The 18,518-nt window shown below is 43.5% G+C and overlaps 1 protein-coding gene and 1 long non-coding RNA gene across 2 annotated transcripts in view; one reads left to right on the top strand and one right to left on the bottom strand.

Annotated features, from left to right (window-relative positions):
• Anxa2 (annexin A2) overlaps positions 1–18,518 on the top strand; it is a 40,318-nt gene continuing 21,800 nt past the window's right edge. The window contains exons 1-3 of the mRNA XM_046461420.2: positions 1–100; positions 10,635–10,693; positions 13,773–13,872. Coding sequence (XP_046317376.1) covers positions 10,646–10,693; positions 13,773–13,872 — 148 coding nt within the window. The 5' untranslated portion in view covers positions 1–100; positions 10,635–10,645. The remainder of the gene's footprint in view (positions 101–10,634; positions 10,694–13,772; positions 13,873–18,518) is intronic.
• Positions 11,696–13,649, bottom strand: LOC131424838 (uncharacterized). Its single transcript, XR_009228407.1, has 3 exons — positions 13,611–13,649; positions 12,581–12,740; positions 11,696–12,000 (listed from the first exon to the last, which is right to left on the bottom strand). It is a non-coding gene; the product is annotated as an uncharacterized LOC131424838 (long non-coding RNA).

Below are 18,518 nucleotides of genomic sequence, written 5' to 3'. Positions count from 1 at the left end.
CCTAGAACAGAGAGGATGTGGCGGGTATAAAAGCCCCACCCAGGCCATCCGGCTCCGTTCGGCAATTGGGGACGCTCGCAGCTCTCGGCGCCCGGCCCAGGTAAGCGGGGCGCACCCCGCCCGCCCGCTATGGCCTCCGGCCCGCAGCGCTAGCGGGGCTCGGGGAGGCACGAAAGGAGGAAACCGCCTTGCAATGAGGCTCGGGGGACCCGGACCCTGAGGCCCCGCGGGGCAGGGAATTGGAGGGACTGTCCGCACCCGTTTTTGTGAGGGTGGGGGAGCAGAGGCGAAGAGTCCCGGGCAGGGGAGAGGGGCCCATATGTGTTCAGGCCTGGGGGTGCAGGACAGAGATCGGGAGTCGTGCGTCCCCTTGGAGTCCTCGCAGGAAGCCCAAGCGAGGCCATGCAGGAAGGAGAGCCGAGGGGGCCCCCGCATTCCTGAGGTGCCAGGCGCCGGTGGGGGACAGGGTGTGGCCGTCCGGGAGTCTCCCGCTGCAGGCCGTGGGCATTTCCCTCCAAGTTTAACAAAAGCTTTACGCCTTCCGCAAAGTAAATCCCCAAGTGTTTCCAGTTACTTTCCTTTCAGCTGAAGCGCATTTGTGGAGCTTGAGCAGACGACCAGTAGTAGCCGAGGAAGAGGAGTGGGAGTTTTGAGTTGCCAGCTCACATCGCCAATAAAACAAAACAAAAACCTCAGCTCATTCTTTGTCTAGATTATCGTGTAGGGTGGCGGCTTCGGATTTCACTCCATCTGGGCAGTTTCCTACTTGCTTGAACACATTGGCAATGGGAAGGAAGTGTCCCCCGTGGTCCTGTGGGGAGGGTTGCCTTGACTGTTACTCGATGAGTAACAGTGAGTCAGGGACTGAGGGTAGAGCAAGGGCGTGGCTCCTGAGCCGCAGGTCCCAGTGCTGGCGTGGAGGAATTGGATTCCACGTTTTCTTATCTGTGAAAACGATTTCAGTATGCCTGCACCGAAACAGGGTTGTTGTTGAAGAGTTCAAAACATAAAAATGTAAAGAACACCGAAAACACTAAGTGCCATACAAATGTCAGAAAAGTATCCTTTTTGTAGTAAGATTTGCCGTGTTGAAGCTGTGGGTAAAAGTAGTGGCCACATAGGTGCACTTGGGGTCTTTAGGCGCGACTTTACAAGAACTCTTGGAATCCAAGGGCCTGAGTGTCAGTCACACTCTACTGATGACTTCAGTCCACAGTTGTGGATGCTGCTCTGCCTGTTCTTAGCTTGGTAGTTTGGAATACAGTATTCACTTACACAGGAAAGATTGTTATCGCAGTTGCTTAGGCTCCCAGGCCAGCCCAGAGAAACTTTTATTTATTTATATTTTAAAACATGTACTGTATTTCAGCGCTGCCCTATTTCCCATTGGGGAAGAGGAGGTGGGAGGGTGAGGGTCCATATGTGAGTAGGAAGAGTAACTGAAATATTTTTCAGGTTTTTTTTCTTGGTTTTAAAAATTACATCTTGATTAAATTATTTTAATTGGAAAATTGTGTCTTTGCCACCTCTCCCATTTCCCCTCCCCCTGCTTCTTTCCCCCGAGTGCTGGGGAGTGAACTCAGGGGTGCTGTGTCACTGAGCTACATCCACAGTGGTTTTATTTTCTATTTTGAGAAAGGATCTCTCTAGGTTGCAGTCTGGCCTTGAACTTGTGGTTTTCCTGCCTCAGCCTCTCAAGTTGCTGGGATTACAGGTGTGCACCACTGCATCACCTCTCCATTTTCTTTTCTCCACTGATCTGCTTCCTTGACATGTTAGAATCACCATCCAGGGAATCATCATTCAGGCTTGTTCAGGTTCTGTGGTATTATTTCCTCTTGCCCATTTCAGTGAATGTACTCATACCAGACCAAATTAGAACAGTACTAGGTTAAAAATGGTTGGTGGTCCTAAAATCCTTAGCAATCCAGAGGAGTTAAATTTTTGAAAAAAGAAGAACAAAACCTTGTTAACCTAAATGGATCTGCTATTTTTAGATTTGGAGGCCGTGGAATTAAGGAACCATACTATTCAGGAAAGGTGAAGGAAGATTTTAGATGAAACCAGGACCCCAGAGGTGCCCTGCCCTGGGACATTCCTGCTCGAAGTTTCTAGCCCTCTTCTAAATACACCTATAATCCTTTCAAGGGTTTCTACAAAAGCATCCATTACCTCTGCAGTGGAAGGGTGTGACCACATATGCACATTTTTAAATTTTTCATTTGGAGTTTTATGATTTAGTGACTTGCCTGTTTTAGATGGCCAGCAAATATTGCTGACTCACTGTCTAGATCAGTATTGGCCTGGAGTCTTGATATTTAGCGTCTTGCCTCTTGGAGCTAAGTACCCTATTGATTGACATTAGGCTTACAGTCATGGCCATTCATTTCTGACTAATTTCTGATTTAAGTAGTTTTCCTGGCAAAGTAGATACTCATCTTTAATTGCAATTGATTTGAGGGGTGCTGTGAGTTCTTCCTGCATCTTTGGGTCTAGAATCTATGCTACTGAATTGTCAGCTGTCTTTGTTCTCACTTTTTGCTCTTGCAGGGTATAGGGCCTTCGGAGTCCTTTTTTATTATGGGATGGTGGGTGTGTCATAAAAGGAGTTCCAGGCTCTAGTAGGCAGCTTTAAACATCCTTTTTCCCACAAACTGTGTATTAAGCACCTACAATGCTCCACTCAGTTATAGGCTTTAGGAATACAACAGAGGACAACACACACACACACACACACACACACACATACACACATAGTCCATGCTCAAAAGACTATTGGGGAGAGAAAGAAAAGTGACAAAATAAATGGATTGTATAGATATTAATTGGATTTTAATGTCATCTTTTCCCAAATTAATGTTCATTTTCAAATTTCTGAGCTCTTTCCTCCTTTAATGCATCTTTTCCTAGACCTGAACTTCATATTTTGTTCTCCTCAGGATGTATTGTTTGAAGTGATGGCAACTTAAGCTGCCTTCCTGATCTGATTGTGAGAGTTAAATAGGAATTGGATATTTCTCTATTTTTGCACATGGGAATCATCTTCCTTCATTTTTCCCTGGTGCCACACCCTGTTCCAGTTGTAGGCCACACCAGAGGAAATTCCAGTTCTTAAAAAAAAAAAATTCTTTCCGCCCATTCACTGTCTGGTAGATTTTTCCTTCTTCTATTGCCAGAGGCAGTCCTCTACTTATATTTAGGGGACTGGTCATAAGTAGAGGTTGGGAGATGCCTACACTTGTGATCCTAGGTGGTTTCGTTGGAGATTACTTCCAAATCTGCCTTTTAGGGTACACCCCTGAAGCTTTTAAGCCATTTGAGCTCCACCTTGTTAGAGCACAAGCCCATAGCACACAAACAGTCTGAGTTCTGATCCCAGGTCTGGTGTGGAACACTCTGAGTCTAGGGAGTGGCTGTGACAGAGTCCTTTGTCTATGCCCCTTGTCTCCTCACCACACCCAGACTATATACTCCCAGCTCAGAGGAAATCAGAGTCTTAAGGCCACTTGCGTGTCCTATCTCCTTGCTGCCACCTCGTTTGCTTCATGCCCAAAGGAGGTGAAAGTTACATTCCCAAGCTGTCCTGTGCTAGGATTCAAGCAGCTGCTGTGTACTATCAGTCATCTGCTGGGCTTTGCAAGATTCTCAGACGCTGGAAATTGGTACCCTCAGCTCTGAATATATAAAACTGGACCTGCATTTGAATGTTTAGTCTGAAGGAAAGATAATTGAGATAATTGAGCAGGTATGTTAGAAAAGAGGGAAAAAAATAGACCTTCTGAATTGGAAAGACCCACTGTGTGTAAACCCATCCCAAGATGCAATTGATTCCCTACTGTGTGTCAGTGTGCTCAGACCTTGGAGGATGCACAAATGATTGAGTCAGAAGCCCCATTTGCCAATATAGTTGAAGATCGCCTTCACGAGTTCAACTCTGATGTTTCATAGATCCACAAGGAGCAGCAGGAGTACAAAGCAACAAGGGTGTGTGAAAAGATGACACTGGTTATGATTGTCTGTATCCTAAATTTCATTTGGTTGTTGTCATCCCATCCACATACAGCCCTGGTTGGAGGGAACTTGGAGAAGTGCCTGGACAGTGCTGAGCAAGTTTGGAGGAGAGTTGACAGTCCAGTCTGATTTTTTTTTTTTTTTTTTGTAGGGAGTATGTGTGTAGGAGGTATTTAAGGAAAGGTGGGTGAATTCCAGAGTGTGGAAGATCTTGAATGCTGAAGTTTGAGTTTTTTTCTGTAGGCAGCTGGGCCCTGTTGAAAGAACAATATATGGGCCATAAGACACTGAAATTGAATTGTAAATGTGAAGGACTATATTTCCCAATCCTGACAGCCCTTCATGCCAAGTGACATCATTCTTCTTACCAATCACTTCCTGCCCCCTCCATCCTCATGAGACTGGCAGTGAGAGGCTCTGAGAGAGAGAAGCTGCAATGGGTCTTTGGGTCACAAATATTGAAGCCAGCTCAGGCAGCAAAAGGGACAAGCTAGAGCAAGTGCTGCAGGGGCTTCCTGCTCAGTCTGATCAAGGCTACTGGGCAGAATTCCAAGAATTCTGGGGAATGACTTGGCCTTATGACTCAAGCATTAATCAGGACCGTAAGAGCAAGGAGAAAAGTATGTGCTTCCAGAAGGTTCTATTAAATAAAGATGATTTAGGGGGATGGAGGGTGGAGTACAGTGGGAACTCCCCTTCCCCCTCATTCATGCATTTCGTTGTTTGTTTTAAAATTCGAGTGTGGTCTTGCCTCCTGTAGTGTCCAGGACAGACTGTAGTGTCCAGGACAGGCTTTGGTGGGGAAACCCCACCCTCCACATTCCCACCCCCATGCATTTTTGTTTTAAAAATCTTCTTTTGTGTCATCCTGTTCCTGATTGATTCATCTTGGTTGCTAGGGATCTGTTTTGTGGTAACCCAATAACACTCCACGTTTCAGCTACAAGTGGGTGTGTTTCTGAAACTGCTGGGTTAGACTCAAATTTGCCTCTGTGCACCAGCCCTGTGGAAACACGTTTTTGTTTGTGTGTTTGTCTGAATCAATATTTGGGCTTTCTGGACCTGGTTCTTCTTGGTTCCAGTTAAGTGAAACTTGTACTTAATTTGAAGTGTTGACAAACAAAAGCTTTACTGTTTGTTTCAACATTTTGCAATCTTGTTTTGCTTTTCTTTTGGCGGGGGGTGGGGGGGGGAATTAAAACTACTTAATTTGGAAAAAAAAAAGAACTTTTTTGTTGTAACTATGATTTTGGAGGGAAATAGTAAAGTCCAATAAAACCTGTGGTGTTCTCTTTTAAAGGACATACCCTTAAATTATCTTTAAGGTAGTCTTATGGTAAACAACTTGCTCTTTAATAGCTGTACAAATTTCATTACTGTCCAGTTTTGAGCCCTAAGAACTTATGAGGCAATTAGCAGTCTCATTTATTAATCTTTTCAAAGCCAGAGGAAACTGTGAGTTCCCTTCATTAGGGTGGAGCCCAGTGAGTCTGTTTTCCCACTCCAGTGGTAAATCTTTTCAGACCAGGGTGAGGTGGGCGTGGTTCTTTCAGTAGAGTCTCCTTGTGCCTCTCTGGTTTATTTTCCTAAATAGAAACACTTTCCCTGATAAAGGGCCATTTTAACAATGTTGTCCAAGTACTGAGCCTTCCCTGGGAACAGAAGGCCCTGGTATGCAGAGGTAGGCATCAGCAGATCTCAGCAGATCGATTTGCTTGATATTTCCTTCTTGTTTGCAAGTTGAAACCAGTTGGCCAACTGGGTGAGGTTGAAGTGTTGGGAAGAGTGATTGATGTAGACTGAAATTTTCATGTTCTGGGGAGAAGTGTGCCAGATAGGAGGGCTGGCTCTGCTTTGCATGCATTCATGAATTGTACACAGTGATAAGGAGTTAGTAGAGGTGGAATTATCTCTCATGGCACATTAGATTTCATTTTAATCATATTCACAACAATAGGTACACTAAAGGCAGAGGGATTGTTTTCAGTAAGAAAATCCAGGATCCAGGGCAAGGGTTTTGGTGAACAGGTAAATGCCAGTATTGAGTCCTAATACTTTGATCTTCAGGCCCTCTGGTGTGTTTCTGTGTCCTCGCATAACTTTGCCCCATTCAGGCACTTCTATTTTAGGCTCCCCACAGAGCACCACATTGGACACGACTCCTTTGCAAACCTGCACAATGTTCTCCTGCCACTCTGGGCTGTTCCTCCCCTTCCCATCTCCCTAGGCCTTCCCTATATTTCTCTGGCTGGATCCTCCCATGATGAGTCACCCCTCTTGGGAGGCCTGGGAACCTGGGCCCCCTGGCCTCACCCCTTGAGCCTGAGCTGATCTCATTCTATTCCTTTCATCTTTCTCTCTGTATCTTACTCTTCTAGGAATGAAGAGCCTTTGAAGTGAGGTCTAAAGGACAAGGCCCAGGACTCTAGGTTCTGGCCTCTCCCTCCTCTTCTCTTACTGGTGATCCTGGGCTAGTCTCTTAGGTGTCCACCAGAGGGACAGGAGGCTGAGTCTCATAATTTTGTATGTATTTCTCACTGATTTTAAGGCAGTGCAGGTCCATTGTGTGCTTATTATGGGTTTGTGGATTGATTCCTTGAATATCACCAGTGTTTGTAACCTAGGGCGGCACTGCCAAGACTTTCTGTTTCCAAGGGAAACTTTCTGTTTCCAGCATATGGACACATTCTCACTAGTTAAAGGTACCATATTAAACTAATGTTTTAACATACAGTGTGAGTGGCAAAGCCAACTGTTTTTTCCAGCAACGAAGCAGTGGTACTTGGAGTGATTTTGCATTGCCAGGGGAGTTGATGAAGTGAAGAAGCCAAGGTGAAAATGTGTTTGCCATTAAACTTGCATGGAATTGGAAATATTTATACAGATGGGCACTTGTCTGGACTATTAGCAAGATTCCTGGATATTGCTTTGTGGTCAGTGTGACTTTATGGTTATTGTCACATTTTCATTTTTTATGCAGAATGACGATAAATAATGTCAATGTTACACAAAACAGCAACTCATTGTTTTTAGACTCTTATTTAGCACCTAGAGTGTGCAAAGATATTCTTAAATACGGGTGGGGAATGGGACTCTGAGGGGAGATGAGATAAAACATGCCCCTTACTGCTTTGAATCATACTTAGGTATCTGCCATTTGATATTGCCACACAGAGATGGGGGGGACTCAATATGCCCTGGATGGAGGAGGAAGTAGTATCAAAAATTGTTTCTGGCATTGAAGTCAGGAGAAAGCTATGTAGAGTGGGGGCTGTGGTGACATCATTGGAGCAGTTGCCAAAGCAATGGTGTTGTAAGGAGAGAGGAGGTAAGGTGACCTGGAGGAAGTGAGAACCAATTTGCTGTTGAGGAAAGAAGTCCTGTATTTGGGAAGAGGCAAGGAGCATTTTGGCTTGGCTTTCCTTTCGCAGCGTGGAGGAAGGTGAGGCTGGCTTCTGATGTAATCTCAAAAGGCTGGGTTCTGCTGGAGTAAGAGGAAGCCACAAGGATTGATTCTGAACTGTTTGATAAGATGAAACAGATTTAGTTGATTGTGTCACGGCTGGACGGGGTTGAGATTAGAACAGCACAATTTTAAATGGTGAAACAAAGCACAGTTCACAGGGCTTTAAAACATCCCTGTTATTTGTCGCCTCAAGGTTGTGGCTATGGGAGAAGAGCTGGGCAAATGGAGAGTGTAAAGAAGTGGATCAGATTGTGTTTGATCTGTACAGTGGGGGAGGGGGTGGGGATGCGGGACAAGGTTGGTCATCTGCAAATGCAGTGCTCTGAGCGAGCTGGAAAGACATCTTGAAAGAACAATCCAATGAAAGCTTACTGGGCCTCTGTCATTGAGATTTCCCGAACATCAGAACCAATGTGAGGCTCCACTTTCCTTTTGCTGAGGAGTAGAGGGTTTAATAAATAAGTGGAATTTAATCTACACTTTTTTTGAGAGAGAGAGAGAGAGAGGGGAGAGAGAGAGATTTTTTTTTAATATTTATTTTTTAGTTTTTTGGTGGAGACAACATCTTTGTTTGTATGTGCTGCTGAGGATTGAACCCGGGCAGCACACATGCCAGGCGAGCGCGCTACCACTGAGCCACATCCCCAACCCTTAATCTGCACTTTGTACATAGAAACTGTTCTGCCACTCTAACTTTCTGGTCCTCTGTTTTGTTTTTGTTCTTGTTTGGCATTTTTACTCCTTCGTTGTTTACAGCAGTGGCTAGAATTCTGCCAAGCCTGCTTTGTTAATTATCAGGCTGAAGGATACTATTGAGACCCTCTTCTGAGTCAAGTTGAAGTTGGAGCTTTCTGGCTCCATCAAGGAAGACTCTAGTTTGTCTGTCTTTGCAAGAAATCTCTCAAATTGTGGCTTCATTTGACTTGGCTTCTGCAAAGATTTTTGGATTAAGACTGAACTATGGGTCTCTGGGATCCTCTAGGTCAGTACTACCCAATAGAAGCAGACTGTAAGCTGCTTGTACAATTGGCAAATTTTCTAGTATCCACATTTTTAAAAAGTGAAAGAAACAGGTAAAATTAAATAACATTTTATTTAATGTAGAATATTCAACATGCACCTATAATATATAATCAGTATATAAGGTTTTGCTTTCTTTTTTCTCCATACTAAGTCTTCAAAATCCAGAGTATCCTTTATACTTATGGCATGTGTCAGTTTGGACTGGCCATGTTTCAAATGTTTTGGAGCCACATGAGGCTGGTGGCTAGTATACTAGACTGTTGAGCTATAGAACAAGACTTTAAAAAAATAGTCTTTATTTTTTTTTTTTTAGGGCAGTTTTATATTCACAGCAAAGTTGAGCAAAGAGTGTAGGGAGCTCCCAAATCCATAGTCCCCCTCCTCCCCACAGGCACAGCCTGCCCTCTTTTGGCATCTTACACCACAGTGGTAGGTTTGCTAGAATCAGTGAACCTACACTGATGTGTCGTTAAAACCCAAAGTCCATAGTTTATGTTAGAGTCCACCCTTTGTCTTGTTCCTTCTGTGAGCTGTGACAAATGTAGAGTGGCATGTGTCCGCCATTACAGTGTCTAACAGAATAATTCCATGGCCTTAACAGTTTTCTGCATTCTACCTCTTCATCCCTTCCTTCCCCCAACTCTTGGCGACCACTGATCTTTATACTGTCTCCACAGTTTTAACCTTTTCCAGAACATCATAAAGATGGAATTATAACAGTTGGTGTCTTTTCAGATTGTCTTCTTTCACTTAGTAATAGGCACTTAGAGTTCCTTGATGTCTTCATGGTTCAATAGCTCATTCCTCTAGAACACTGAGTACTATTCCATCTTCAGGATGGCCCACAGTGTGTTTATAGAGCTGAACTTTTTACAAACCAGAACTGTACCCCAGTGCAGAGACACACTGGGGAGAGGAGGCAGTGAGAGGGTTCAGGAGTGGGACAATGGGAATGGCTGTGATTGCCTTCTTCACCTGACTTGAAAAGCTTGTGTGGGCATCAGGAGGGGAGGAGTGGTCTAGGAGAGCTCCGAATGAAAATCTTGCAGAAATACATGGATAACCACAGGTGAATCCTCTCCTCTGTACTCCTCCACTCCCTCCACAGAGGGCCTGGAATCTGCTTAGTCCAAAATGCTCCTGCAAGTTGATCAATGTCTATGTGAAGTGCTCTCTCCAAACTGGTTTTATGAAAATATTTAGACTAAGCAAGCCATTTGAAGAGACTAGAAAGCTGAATTTCCGTGTGCATCATTCCCTTGATCAGAGAATATTAAGTAAAAAAAACCAAAAACAAACAAACAAACAAACAAAAAACCAGAGTAGTAATTGCTGCGACTTAAATGTCATTCCTGCTTATTCCAGGATGCAGCTCTGCTCTGTTTTTATTTTGGAATGATTATGCAGAATGACCTGTCTTGTCTCAGTTGAAATAAATCCACTGCCAATCGAGCACTCCTTGTGGCAGGGGGTGGGTGTATCAATTCCAGGAACTGTCTGACTGCAAAGCCATTTGTTGCTGCCCAATTAAGTGTATTAACTGGAAGAGAAGGATGTCATTGCCACCATTTTGAATCTTAGATACAGGTTTCAATCCTCTATGGCATGAGTTCATGTCAGAAAATCTGTGTTTGTCTTTTTTTAAATAAACAGTTTAATATCTTCTAAGCATCACTGAACTAAGGAAAGAATTGTGGACCTAGTAATTTGGGGCTCCATTTAGGAATAGGCCAACATGGAAATACTATGGGTTTCAGTTCATATCATAGTTTACAGTCCTTTCTCAAAATGTTAAATTACTTGTGAGAAACAGAAAAGTAGTGATGGGTTGACAGCTTGTCACTTTGGATGAGAAGTGAAAGACTCCGCTCTAAGCCCTTTGAACAAGTTGTATTAGCTTATGAATAGATGGTTTTGCATTCACAGGTCACTCTCCCCAGGTTCTGTTTCACTAGAACATGCAATGTCGAGATTGGTCATCCATTCCAAACCTAAGGCATCTCTTTGAAAAAATTGTTCTAATATCTTCAGATGAAATGGTCCAAGAAGTAGAAATTAGTATCATGAATCACTGTGCTTCAGGGGAAAGAAAAGCCTCTTTGTAAGACTTTGTTGTATTTTTTTTTTTTTCCAGTTTCCTTCAAAATGTCTACTGTTCACGAAATCCTGTGCAAGCTCAGCTTGGAGGGTGATGTAAGTATATAATTTTTCACGTTGTGTAATTTTTCAAATTGGGTATCTCTGCAAAATGGTGCTATTTTTTCCTTCTGCATTAAAATCTTTATTGGTATCAACATTAAAGTTGGACAGTATTAGGGAGATTGAGATGACTGGAATTGTATTCTGCCATTCTTATCATATCAATGGTAATCATTGTTATGATGTAAAGGATTTTTTAATGTTATGCTCCAGGATTTTACTCATATTCAGCATAAGCTTCAACCACATCAAAAAACGATTCTGCCACTTTGGGGCTTTTCTTTTTTGGGATACTGGGGATTGAACTCAGGGGCGTTTGACTACTGAGCCACATCCCCAGCCCTATTTTGTATTTTTTGTTTAGAGACAGGGTCTCACTGAGTTGCTTAGGGCCTCGCTTTTTGCTGAGGCTGGCTTTGAACTCAAGATCCTCCTGCCTCAGCCTCCCTAGCCTCTGGGATTACAGGCTTGTGCCACCACACCTACCTATTTTTGGGCTTCTTAAAGTGAAGTTATTCCAGACCTATACTGTTCTCTTTTTTTAAATTCAGCACCTGGGAAGATTTTTCTCCAAAAAACCTGGAGTTTTTTTTTTCTTTTTCTTAATGAAATAATGAAATTATAATTTACCATATTTCACTTTTTGCTTTGGCTATCATGGAGCTCAGAATTTAATTTGACTTTCACAGGAAATGTGTGACTCTGGACTTCTGATACATTTGCTTCTTCCTTTAATCAATATCTTAAAGCTATCTATAACGTGAATAAAAGCACAAACATTTAGAATCTAGTGGTATATACATTATGAAATGTGAGACGTCTAATAATGCAGACATCTTTCAGGCCATCTTGGCAGAATTGCCTTTTATGAAGACTCAGCTCTGACCCTGGTTTTTAGCTATATCCTGGAGACATTTCACAATGTGCTCTCATTTAAATTAAAGTTCAAAGAAGCATTTAAGAGGATAGACAACAACTTGGGTTATGTGGTACAAATCCTCCAGATTGTGGTGCTGGCCATTAACACATTCCAATGAACATGGGCCAAGCCCAGGTTATGTGGAGGGAAAGCCTGTGCAGGGTTGTTCCTTTTGGTGTTTAAAATCTTTCCTCGTCTCGGAACTTGTGCCTGCTGTTGTTGGCCACATCAGCTGGGTGTTAAGGCCCAGACAAGTCCAGGTGTTATGTAATTTGTTTCTCTAATGGATTTGCTCCTTGGATGGTTTTCAGCATCAAGTTTCTTGAGAAGTAGTCTTTGAAGTTACTCCAGAATAACACATTTCTGTGGGCAAAGAATGGGACTGAAATAGAAAATGGCACATATTACCTGAAACCCCAATAATTTAATTTTCAGACAAGTCAATTTGATAAATAATAGGTTCAGTTATCTATTTAATTTTGTTTCTAGAGATACTTTAAAATCATGTAAACCTTTTCCCCACTCACTGTTCTTTGGGACTAAGATGATGTACCTCCTGACAAAAGCTATAGATAAGGTGGCTCAAAGGCCAGGCTACCTGCCTTTCAAATAAATACCTGATGGCACTCTTGATAAATGGGAAGATAATTGTCCTTACATTTCCATCTGCGTTCCTGTAGCTTTCATAGCAAAACCATATGTATTTCAAAAAATGCATACAGTCTTCCCATTTTCCTGCATAGTTGCTCCATTTTTTATTGAGTTAATCTTACAGGAAAGTTTAAGTAGTGAAATTAGATGAAACATGCTTTACTAATCTATTTGTGTTCCAGAATTTTAAATATTAACTGGATTTACTGTTTGTCCAAGATGCTTCTTCCAAGTGTATTTTGTCTAATCCTGAACTTAGTCCTAATGTGTCATGGGAGACCAGTTAAGAGGGTGGCATCTCGGTTGCTCACCTGAGTAACTTCACTTCTGATAAAGTTAACTGGTGCTGGTGTTGGCATGGTTCATGATGCGATGGCTGTGGGTGGAGAGGTAGGCAGGACACCTCTGTGTGTTGATCATTCACGGAAACTGCACCAAGGCCCTGTCATACCATTATGTGGGCAGTGTGTCCTAGGGAGGGGGTGGCAAGGGAATTGTAAGATGGGGAGCCTTGGCGTGGAGGGTGGGGCAGTTGGTGGAGGGCTCTGTGGCCATCAGCTGACCAAAGCCACAACGTCTGTCCTCTTCGTGTGTGCTTTGGGACTAGGTCACATTTCAAAGAAGGAAGGAAATTAAATCCTGGAAAAGGAGAACTGATGGAGGAGCAGGCTATCGTCCTTCCCTCAGTCTGGGGTGGGGTGGGGGTGGGTAGGGAGAGATCTGCCATCCATCAGTTCAGGGAGAGTCATGGGCTTTGAAAAATGTTGGAAAAGGAAGAGGGGATGATGGCTTAAAAGGCAATAAGAAAAAAAATGCTAGGCAGAGTGGTAGGCAGAGCAGACAGTGTGGAGGTGGAGGAGGAACACTGAGATGAAGGAGAGAGAGAAGCAAGAACTTGGCAAGCCAAAGAGGATGTGGGCCGGCTTGCCAGACCACCTTTGTGCCACAGTGGTGTTCAAAGCGTGGGGTGGTAGAGGAAGATGCTTTTCTTGCTTATCTGATAAGAGACTCCTGGGAAGGCATTTTACATTTTCTTTTTAAAGAACTGGGAGCTCAGCAATCTAGGCCCAAAAGACACTCATGTGCCTGTACCAAAAACTTGCAAGACACACTTGTTGTTTGGGCTTATTCATTTTCAGCTTATTTTGAATTTTTGCTAGGTTAGTTTAATGTCTTCTGAGCCTTCCAGAATAAATGCCCATCTCAGGTTCCCAGTTTGGCCTAGTCTACCTTTGAGATCTTACTCCTGGTAAGATGGCAAGTGGAGATACAGACAGCGTATTCTAAACTGGCTAAACCTTTGAGGAGGGAATTCTTATTAGAAAAAATGAACTTTGTTACCCAGTACGTGGTATCACAGCACGACTTTCCTCGATACCTAGTAGAAGAAGGATTTGAATCATTAAAAAAAATAAGAGTAAAAACATCTGTTTTAGGAATTGTTATTTCAGCAGGAGGGTTTTAAATGTGTGTTATTTGAGTGTGTTTGTGTTTTAATCTCAGCAATCTACACCTGCAAGCGCCTATGGGTCCGTCAAAGCCTACACCAACTTCGATGCCGAGCGGGATGCTCTGAACATCGAGACGGCCATCAAGACCAAAGGTAGGCGACGCATTTGTCCTCTCGGCAGGGTCTCACCAAGACATTCTGAGTCGCCTCTTGATTCTCTGCAAACCTGCTCAGCCCGCATCCCCAACTCTGCTCCTTCTTTCCTTCCTTCCCCACTCCCCCTTTTTGGAGAGAAATGCTATGACATGAGGTGATGTTTAACCAAATATTATGATAAAAGGGAAACCCGTTAAGAGTCAGGGCTGGTCCAGGGTGTGTGCTTTGGGCTGGGTGCTTCACTTTGAGTCCCCAGTCCCTTTTTCATAAGGAAGGAGCTTGTCAGGGGTCCCTAAGGGCCTTTCTTGTTCTGATTCCCCTGCCTTTCTTTATAATTGTTGGGAAATTGCTGCAAAGACTTCACAGCTTGGCTCTTAGGTGGATGTAATGAGTGAACAATCCGGGCTTCTTTCTCTCCCTGTGAGGGACACTCATCCTCAGACCTGCAGCTCGGGTTAGAAGGGCTGTCTGACTAAGAGCATGCCCTTGAGTTCCAGGATGAGTAGGAGGGGACCAGGCCATGTAAAAGCCTCCTTTTCGAAACAAAACAAATAAAACACTTAATTGGTTGGAGTTGAGCAAGAACTCTGGTCATCCTGTTGTTTCCTGATCTGCAAAAGTGCATGTTCAGACTTTTCTGCTTATGCTAATGAATGAACCACTGGGGATTGGCCCATTCTGTGAACCCTTCAAAGTAGTAGTTATTGTAGGAATTTTTATGATTCCCCTCCCTGCTTTGGACAAAGCACTTCCTTCTACCATGAGGCTACATGGAAGTGTAGATGAGACCCAGCAGTTAGAGCAGCTGCTGGTCCACAGCCCTGCTAAATAGCCATGTCACATTTCCCTATAAGGAGAGGGTTTTAAGTTACTGACCCATAATTCACAGCAGGAAGACTGCTTCCTCATGGAAGGACTGAGAAACAGCAACCAGGAGGATCTGGGTACCTTGAACTGGGGCGACAGGCATTAGTTAGTGCCCCGTATACTTGCCACTGTGCCTTTCACTATCAGAACTGCCTGATGTTGGAGGATGAATTACATTCGGCTGTTCCTAAGACCCTTGGAGAAACTGGTGACTGTGTTCTGAGAGACAGAAAGAACAGTAGAAAGGGTCATTGATGTCCTGCGGCTCTAACAAGATATAAGGGGGTACATCATCTGCCTCTTCAGCATCCTTTCGTTGTGGGGACACTATGGGATACCCTTACTTAGAGTGGCTTCCAGGACAGGTGAAAGGAGAGTAGTAGGATCCTAATTAGATCTTTAAAAACGTCATCTTCTTTTTGCTTTAAAATTACCCTTCTTGTCAAGAGTCACTAATCAGAAACTTTAAATCTGCAGGGCTACCTCACTATAGTCTGTTCTTGTCACATTGGCACATTGTGGATGAGAGTATGTGCGGTCCTGGGTTCAAGTCCTGCCTCTGCTGCTCACTAGTGATCTAACTGAGCAAACACTGGACTTGCTTAAGAGTCGATTCCTTACTGTAGAACAGCTGAAGCTCCCACCCCCAGGGCTGTTGTGAAATCTGAAGCACTAAGCGTGGTGCCTGACATAGAGAGTGCTCGAGATACACGTTCCTTAAACCTGTGGACAGAAACGCACAAGGCCTGCTTTCCTAACATTCATCCTCTTTCACTGTTGGGTGTGCCTAGGTTCTTGTGGTTTCCCAACTTGCTGTTGCAGAAACACCCTCGAAGTTTAACAGTTAACTCATTTGACAAAGATGGTGCCTTTTTACAAGCTTGGGATAAAGGGTCCTTTTATCCTTGCATGAGAAAGCCTTCAGCCCACTGGAATGTAAGGATTGCGCAAATGAACTCTGGTCACAGCTGAAACTCTCATGTTAATAAAAATACCTTCAGGCCCTTTCTGGGTTACTAGGAAAATACTGTAGTCCTCAGTAGAAATGTCTGGAGGTCTGAGATGTGGATTCCTGCATTCCAGTTTGGTCCGAAGCAGCTGATCATCATCAGTTATTTATTGAATGTTCCTGGTGGGCAGACACTGCCCTTCAGGCACATTCAGCTTAGGTGAGCTTCAGAGTCATTTGGATGGAATGTCCCAGTTTATGGGTGACATAGTTCAGGATGGATATGCTCCACGTTTCTTGGCCTTGGTTCATCCTGGGATTTCAACACTGCTCTGCCTAGCCCTGGGCATGTGTTCTTAGGCATTACCATGATTTGGCACCCAGCTGTTGGGGTCAGATTTTTTTCTTTGTCTTCCTCTATTTTCAGGCATGAAAAACATGATCCTGTAGTCATTCGATAAGTTTTACACTTGTGGTCCAATTTTAGTTTAGGTACCATCTCTCTCTCTCTCTTTTTTTTCCCCCAGATTTAATGTTTAGTAACTTTCATGTAGGACCACTTTTTAATTATTTACTTATTTATTTTTGGTGCCTAGTGGTTTTAGAGAGTAACTGTTTCCTTAAGTCCGTTTAGTCCTTTAGAATAATTCCTATATTGGCAGTAGTTTTTTTTTTTTTTTTTTTAAACCTTAAATCTATCAAGCTACCTGGGAGTCTGAGGAAGGAAAATCACAATTTTGAAGTCAGTCTGGGCAACTTAGTGAAGCACTGTCTCAAAAAGGGCTGGGGACGTAGCCCGGTGGTAAAGTACTTGTCCAGTCCCCAGAACCACACTACACACAAGCATTAGTGACTGATATATAAAATGAATAATTAATTCATTTTCTTTCTTGTCTTTTCAGTAAATTCTCTATTTTCTAGATATTCTCTGACATGTATCATCTTCCAGTGGAAGACAGTAAACTTAATAAAAACTAAAATGATTTTGTTTTCCAGTGCATGGGATGTTACTATTTTGTTTCTTTCTCCTCCCCCTGATGTTTTTTTTAGATAACTAACACCATTTAGAAAATGAGCTAATTGTGATCTTACTGTAATTAAGAAGTTCCTACCACACCTTGACCCACTTCAAACTCTATGTGGTGTTGGCCTTTCCTTAACATCAAAGGGTACAAAGTGTAAAACCTCAAATGCTGATACAACAAACACAAGCCCAAAGACCAAAAGATAAGTATCTGCACCTCCTTCTCTCCTAGATAAGGTAGGCTGTGTGCCTACCACCTGCAGAGCAGGAAGGGACATTTCAGCTCCATCTGATGTTCCCTATCATCTGTGTGCTCTGGGAGGGAGAGCTGGGAGCAGGTCACCTGTGGCAGATTACTTAATGTGTTGCCGTTGAACACAAGGACTGTAAGCAGGAGCAATGCTAGGAGGGGCAGAGTTGCCTGAAAGTCCAGCTCTTACCCTCCCCCCTCCCCAGCCCCGCTGGGTCCCACCTGTGGGCTGTGTTGGCAGCTGTCTTTAATGGGCCCCTCTGCCACACCCAATGCACATTCTTTTTCTAGCTTCATCTTGAGCTCTAGCGGATGCCCCCAACAGATGGGCCTCTGCCTTGGCTCCTGCAGGACTGCGTGCAAGTCCCCCTTCCTCCCACCTCCTGACGCCCACACAGCTGCTGCTCACCTCTCTGCCCTGAGTGCTGCTGGCTGTTCTTCAGGCCTTCTCTGGGGAGGCAGCAGAGTCGTCGGTGATTCCTTGATGTGCTTCTTCTTTCTACTTTACATCCTCCTTTATGGCTCTTGTCACATCATGTTGTCATATTTACCTCTGCATTTGTCTCTCTTTAAGGGCAAGGATTTTATTTCATAAAAACTTTTCAATGCCCAGGCTCTTGGATTATGTGAGATGGTAAAACTTTAACCCCAATAGTAGTCAAAAAGTGTCCATTTACCAGTGCACACAGGTGAATGCGGGTGAGCAGGGACACCTGAGAGAGCAAAGGTTGTTCCAGAGTCTAGATGATATCCAGGAAAGATAATAGTTCCCCAGTGAGCTCGGGTCTGTTTTTAGGGTCTGAATTCCATTCTCGATCCTAAGTCGGCTTTGTTTGTGGTTTGAAAGGATTTGATTGTGTCACCTAAGCCAAAGCATGGTTGTTCTGTGTGTGCTCTGGCTTGAGGTAGACTATGCAATTACTTATGTTAATTCACGTCTAGTTAGAAACTGAGTTAAGCCATGCAAAAGTAGTAATATTGCTTAATTAACAAGAGGTTTCTGAGATTTAATCTGTAGGAGTCTCTTGGTCTACATTGGCCTTGGGTTAAATATATACTGTGGAGTGTACAACACAGCTGTGAATGGTTTACCATATGGGTCCAAATAACTAGAAAGGAAAGTCAGCTAAATTAGAAAAGGATGAATCTAGACTACATAAAATAGGTTGTAATTAGCAGCAGCACAACCCCCGAGTTAGTGTAAGTGCCAATAAACTGGCACAGCTTTGGTCTCTCTGGAAGGGGAGGGTGATGAATTGCTCTATTATTATTGCCACTTTTGAATTTAGCAGTATTTGTGTTCTCCGGAAGGGGTGCAAAAGCGGGTGATTTCCCCCCACCCTTCTCATAAGCACAAATATAGAAGCATAACTGTGGCAAGTTTTTGCACTTATTTTCTTCTTATACTTTCAAAATAGAACTGCTTAAGATTTCCAGCATGGTCAAAAGAGTAACATCCCATGCACTGGAAAGTGAGCCAGCACCTGTATTTTGGGTTTCATCTGCACACCTGGAGCTATTCATTCCTTTAGCTGAGCACAGCAGCGAAGCAT

This window comes from Marmota monax, unplaced genomic scaffold (assembly GCF_021218885.2).
Source record: "Marmota monax isolate L192 unplaced genomic scaffold, Marmota_monax_Labrador192_F-V1.1 WCK01_AAM20220418_F8-fsc00001, whole genome shotgun sequence".
NCBI lineage: Eukaryota > Metazoa > Chordata > Mammalia > Rodentia > Sciuridae > Marmota > Marmota monax.
This window is presented reverse-complemented; position numbering and strand designations above follow the sequence as displayed.